Source organism: Palaemon carinicauda, chromosome 2, assembly GCF_036898095.1.
Source record: "Palaemon carinicauda isolate YSFRI2023 chromosome 2, ASM3689809v2, whole genome shotgun sequence".
Taxonomy (NCBI): domain Eukaryota; kingdom Metazoa; phylum Arthropoda; class Malacostraca; order Decapoda; family Palaemonidae; genus Palaemon; species Palaemon carinicauda.
The window spans coordinates 173,978,863-173,985,303 of NC_090726.1; the positions used below are offsets into that span (position 1 = coordinate 173,978,863).

The 6,441-nt window shown below is 40.4% G+C and overlaps 1 protein-coding gene across 1 annotated transcript; it reads left to right on the top strand.

The window, feature by feature from the left end:
• Positions 1-776: 776 nt before the first annotated feature.
• Positions 777-3,906, top strand: LOC137621253 (uncharacterized). Its single transcript, XM_068351646.1, has 4 exons — positions 777-1,333; positions 1,375-2,353; positions 2,648-2,813; positions 3,791-3,906. Exons 1-4 carry the CDS (start codon positions 777-779, stop codon positions 3,904-3,906), a joined length of 1,818 nt encoding a protein of 605 aa, XP_068207747.1.
• Positions 3,907-6,441: the final 2,535 nt, after the last annotated feature.

Here is a 6,441-nt window from a genome sequence, read left to right on the forward strand (position 1 = left end):
TACAATCACTGTCTCATTAAGAATTCTCCTTACATTCATGCCCATCCCTCCATTTTTTACTACTCCCTTAACTGCCCCCAACACTTTGCAACCTTCATTCACTCTCTGACGTACATCTGCTTCCACTCCACCATTTACTGCAACAATAGAGACCCCAAGTACTTAAACTGATCCACCTCCTCAAGTAACTCTCCATTCAACATGACATTCAACCTTGCACCACCTTCCCTTCTCGTACATTTCATAACCTTACTCTTACCCACATTAACTCTCAACTTCCTTCTCTCACACACCCTTCCAAATTCTGTCACTAGTAGGTCAAGCTCAGAAAGCTGAATTTAATTTTGAGTTAGGGGATATTAATGACCTGACTAGGCCTCGGTTTGGGTTGATCAATAATATATTGTATCGATTTAGTAGACCTGCGTCTGATGATCCGAGTAAGACTTCTCGGATCGAACAATGGTAGTCCCTTCTCAGTTTCAGGAATCAGTAGTTAGTCTCGCTCACGATAATTTCTTTTCAGGTCATTTTGGGGTATGGAAAACTTTTCATAAATTGGCCTATTATTGTTGGTGGCCTGGGATGAAATTATCAGTAAAAGGTTTTGTGAAAGAGTGTGAAGTGGTCAGGTAATAGGAAAACCCAACCAGGTTTTTCCGAAGGCCCCCTTAAATCATATTCCTGCTATAGAAGAGCCTTTTTCGGAATTGGTAGTAGATGTGGTAGGTCCTTTACCTAAGACAAAAACGGGTTTTGAGTATATTTTAACGATTATGGATAGAGCCTCTGGATTTCCCGAAGCCTGCCCGCTGAGGAAAATAACCTCTAAAGTAGATTTTGAAAAACTAATTGAATATTTTTCCCGATACGGTCTACCCCGGGTTATACAGACTGATTGTGGAACTAACTTCACAAGTAAAATGTTTAGGGGTAAATGTGCCGAACTGGCCATTCGGCACATTACGAGTGTTCCGTACCATCCGGAGAGTCAGAGTGTGGTGGAGAGGTATGCCCATGGCAGTGAGTGGGACAAGGAACTTCCACTAGCCCTGTTTGCAATTAGGAATCATCCCAATGCCTCCACCGGTGTAGCCCCCTTCGACCTAATTTTTGGTCATAAAGTCCGTGGTCCTTTGGACATTTTTTGTGAAGCATTTGGTGCCGATCGAAAGGGAGGGATAGAGGTAGGAGAATTTGTGGATGATTTAAGGAAACGCATGGTTAGCGCCTGGAAGTTTGCAAGGGATAATCTAGGTATTGCGCAAAATAGAATGAAGGCTGTTTATGACAGAAATTCTAAAGCCCGTTCGTTTGAACCGGGGCAAATTGTGTTAGTTTTGAGTATGAACCCTGAAAATTTTCTTGAACTAGATATAAGGGTCCGTGGAATGTTTTGAGGAAGTTGTCTGAGGTGAACTATGAGATTGAAGCTCCCGGTTCAAGCAGAAAGTGTAGGATTTTCCACATAAACAGGTTGAAAGCATATCATGGTAAGTCTGATGTTCCCTCAAAAGTTGTACCCGAGCCAGTAGCTGTAGCTGTAGAAATGCCTCCTCAGGATTTGGAGGATTTATTGAATCAGGTTTCCTCCGATGCACTGTTTAGTAATGTACAGAATTTAGGAATGGTAGAGGAAAGTTTGAGGCATGTAGATCCTCTTCAAAGAAAAGATATGTCCAATTTAATATATTATTTTTCAGATTTATTCAGAGACTCTCCTGGTAGAACTAGTTTTCTTTGTCATGACGTAGATGTAGGTAGTACTTCCCCTGTTAAACAAAGTCTTTACCGGTTAAATACAGTAAAGAGGGATTTAGTTGAGAAGGAAATTAAATATATGTTAGAACATGACCTCATTCAGCCTTCTGTTAGTCCTTGGAGTTCCCCTGTTGTTCTTGTGGGCAAAGCTGACGGGAAGTTCCGCATGTTGTTGGACTATCGTAAGGTTAACATCCACACCAAAAATGACTCCTTCCCCTTGCCGCGTATTGATGACTGTCTTGACCAGATAGGTTCTGCTAAATTTATTACCAAACTAGATTTATTGAAGGGTTATTGGCAGGTTCCGTTATCTGATCGAGCCCGTGAAATTTCGGCATTTGTAACTCCTTTTGGGCTGTATGAATGTAAGGTTATGCCATTTGGGATGAAGAATTCCGCGTGTACTTTTCAGCGACTTATGAATAGGGTCATTTGTGGTTTAAAGGGAACCGAAATTTACATTGATGATTTGGTAGTATACAGTAATGACTGGAGTACGCATTTGGTGCGGTTGCGTAAGGTGTTTGAGGCACTTAGGTCGGCTGGGTTGGTTATTAATTTAGCCAAGTGTGAATTTGGACAGGCCAAGGTTTGTTATTTGGGTCACAAGGTTGGGTTAGGTCAAGTAGCCCCGAAGCAAGCTAACCTCGAGGCTATAATTAATTTGAAAAGGCCATGTAATGTTAGAGAGGTGAGAAGAGTTCTGGGAATGACAGGGTATTATCGCCGCTTTGTGCGGACTTTCTCAGACCTTGCGCAACCTCTGACTAATTTATTAGAGAAGGGAAGAAAATATTATTGGACTTATCAGTGTGAGGAAGCTTTTAATAAGCTTAAATCTATTTTATTCTCTAAACCTATTTTGACTTCTCCCGATTTTCAGAAACCATTTGTAATAGCGGTAGATGCCAGTGATGTAGGATTAGGTAGTGTCCTTTTTCAAAGGGATAATGAAGTAGAGGTACACCCCATATCTTATTTTAGCCGAAAATTATTGTTGGCTGAAAGACGATATTCAACCATTAAAAAGGAGGCTTTAGCCCTGGTCCGTACCCTATTACATTTTAAGCCGTATGTTACTAATTTTTCTTTTCCTGTAGAGATTTGGACTGATCATAATCCTCTGGTGTTTATAGAGCGGATGAAAGGGGCCAACCAGAGGATCTTGCGTTGGGCTTTGTTACTGCAGGAATTTAAATTAGTAATTAAGCATATTAAGGGTTCTGAAAACAATATTCCTGACACACTCTCATGGAGTGGATAGGCCAGCCTTGCCTCCCTCGTACGCTGCCCTGCTCGTATCTCTAGTGAGTTAAGGTGAACACCCCTTCTAGTATACTTTAAATTGAGGGGTGTTTAGGTGACTATCCTGTCTTGGTTAGCGAGATTTATGTAGGTGCTGTCCTAATTTGACATTGGTTGGTGAAATTTTGATAAAGATATCTCGTGTACTTGTTGGTGTTGGTTAAGATTAAGTGATTTATCTTGTATGTTGTCTGGGTTGTTTAATCCTAGTTTAACTTTTCATGTTAATGACCTTTGTATTATTGTTTTTGTACCTGTTTTTCAGGTTGTATATTTTTGGTAATTTAAGAAAAAAAAAGACAATTTTTTTTTTTTATTTCGGGGAGGAAGGTATTAGAGTAAAGTAAATTTTCTATTAAAGTAAAATTCTCATTTGTTTAAGTCAACCTTGTTCTAGTTTTAAGTGGTTTCCACTATAGCTTAAAGTAGTTATAAAGTGGTGTGTTGTTGATTGTTTCTCGCCTACTCCCCGCTTAATTACCTTGTTTTGAACTATAGTGTTAATAATTGTATTTTGTTTGCCCGAATGATGACGAAAGAGTGTTGATGTCGGAGGTAGGTGCTCGGACAGAAGACAGTTCTGGCTTGAGCACTCTCCCATCCACAAACATTAAGCTGCATTAACCATTGAAAATTTTCCTGATGACCGCTTATCTATTGAATTTGGACCACGGCGCTGGAAAGTGATTGACGGATTCTCGTCTTGGTTTATCGTCTGCAGGTGCTCTTGTCACCTGCGACTCGAGTGTTGCCTTGCTGTTGGACAGTGTATTCCAGATACTGGCCGGTGCTACTGTCACTTGCGACCGGAGTCTGCCCCGCCGTTTACTGACGTGAGGGAGATCCCAGGGAGTTGGTCGAGTCTCTGGCTACCTGGTCCTAGTTACTTATTGCAGCTGCACTGATGTTGGGAGCTTGCTAGCTAGTGAGGTGGCCTGTAGGGAGGCCGTTGGCAGGTAAGGCAGATTATCTGTGTTTGCTTGTTAGCGGATTATTGGACCTGGCATACTGTGCCTGACCTACTTATTGGAAGGAAGAGAAGATGACGTTTAAGTTGTGCCTCTCCCCTCATTTATTCTTACTGAGAAGATGAGGAGCGTTGTATTTATATTGTAATTAGGTTAGTGTAGTCATATGTATATTTTGTCATTTCTTTTGTCGTGGTAACCAGAGGTACGGTTATCCCGGCGAAAATAGTTAAAGGCATGTTTGCTGTGTTGTATTATATTAGGGAAATTAATTATAATTATTTTCATGTGCCTAGTAGCTAAGACTTCTTTTAGGCTACTAATTAATTTAAAGTTAATGTCTGGTCTGGCCAGCTAAAGTTAAAGGATCCTATTAGGTTAATTATTTATTTTTACTATATCTTAGTTTGAGCCTTAGATCATTAATTATAGGGAATCCAGAGTGATTCATGGTTATGTGTATTGGTTATTTTTGTTTGTCTGGTTGTGGTATTTGCAATGTCAGACAATGTTGACTTCTTTATTTGTTAGATTTAAGTATTAAATATTTTGAAGTTTATTGAGTGTTTTGTATCTTCTGACCTTTAACCCTGAGTTACATTTTTACTGAAAACAATCATTGAAAGAACTTTAGTTACGCCTCCCAGGGGTCGTAACACACACACACACACACCCACACACACGCACACACACACACACACACACACACATATATATATATATATATATATATATATATATATATATATATATATATATATATATATATATATATATATATATATATACATATATATTTATATTGATATATATACCAAGGCACTTCCCCCCATTTTGGGGGGTAGCCGACATCAACAAATGAAACAAAACAGAAAGGGGACCTCTACTCTCTACGTTCCTCCCAGCCTGACTAGGAACTGAGTTCAGCTAGTACTGCTAGAGTGCCACAGCCCACCCTACCCCGTTATCCACCACAGATAAAGCTTCATAATGCTGAATCCCCTACTGCTGCTACCTCTGCTGTCATCTAAGGCACCGGAGGAAGCAGCAGGGCCTACCGGAACTGCGTCACAATCGCTCGTCATTCATTCCTATTCCTAGCACACTCTCTTGCCTCTCTCACATCTATCATCCTATCACCCAGAGCTTTCTTCACTCCATCCATCCACCCAAACCTTGGACTTCCTCTTGTACTTCTTTCATCAACTCTTGCATTCATCACCTTCTTTAGCAGACAGCCATTTTCTCAACATGACCAACCCACCTCAACACATTCATATCCACTCTAGCTGCTAACTCATTTATTACACCAGTTCTCACCCTCACCACTTCGTTCCTAACCCTATCTACTCGAGATACACCAGCCATACTCCTTAGACACTTCATCTCAAACACATTCAATTTCTGTCTCTCCATCACTTTCATTCCCCACAACTCCGATCCATACGTCACAGCTGGTACAATCACTTTCTCATGTAGAACTTTCTTTACATTCATGCCCAACCCTCCATATTTTACTACTCCCTTAACTGCCCCCAACACTTTGCAACCTTCATTCACTCTCTGACATACATCTGCTTCCACTCCACCATTTGCTGCAACAACAGACCCCAAGTACTTAAACTGATCCACCTCCTCAAGTAACTCTCCATTCAACATGACATTCAACCTTGCACCACCTTCCCTTCTCGTACATCTCATAACCTTACTCTTACCCACATTAACTCTCAACTTCCTTCTCTCACACACTCTTCCAAATTCTGTCACTAGTAGGTCAAGCTTCTCTTCTGTGTCTTCTACCAGTAGAGTATCATCCACAAACAACAACTGATTTACCTCCCATTCATGGTCATTCTCGTCTACTAGTTTTAATTCTCGTCCAAGCACTCGAGCATTCACCTCTCTCACCACTCCATCAACATACAAGTTAAACAACCACGGTGACATCATACATCCCTGTCTCAGCCCCACTCTCACTGGAAACCAATTACTCACTTCATTTCCTATTCTAACACATGCTTTACTACCTTTGTAGAAACTTTTCAATGCTTGCCACAACCTTCCACTTACTCCATATAACCTCATCACATTCCACATTGCTTCCCTATCAACTCTATCATACGCTTTCTCCAGTTCCATAAACGCAACATACACCTCCTTACCTTTTGCTAAATATTTCTCGCATATCTGCCTAACTGTAAAGATCTGATTCATAAACCCCTACCTCTTCTAAAACCACCCTGTACTTCTAAGATTGTATTCTCTGTTTTATCCTTAATCCTATTAATCATTACTCTACCATACACTTTTCCAACTATACTCAACAAACTTTTACCTCTTGAATTACAACACTCATGCACATCTCCCTTACCCTTATATAGTGGTAAAATACATGCACAAACCC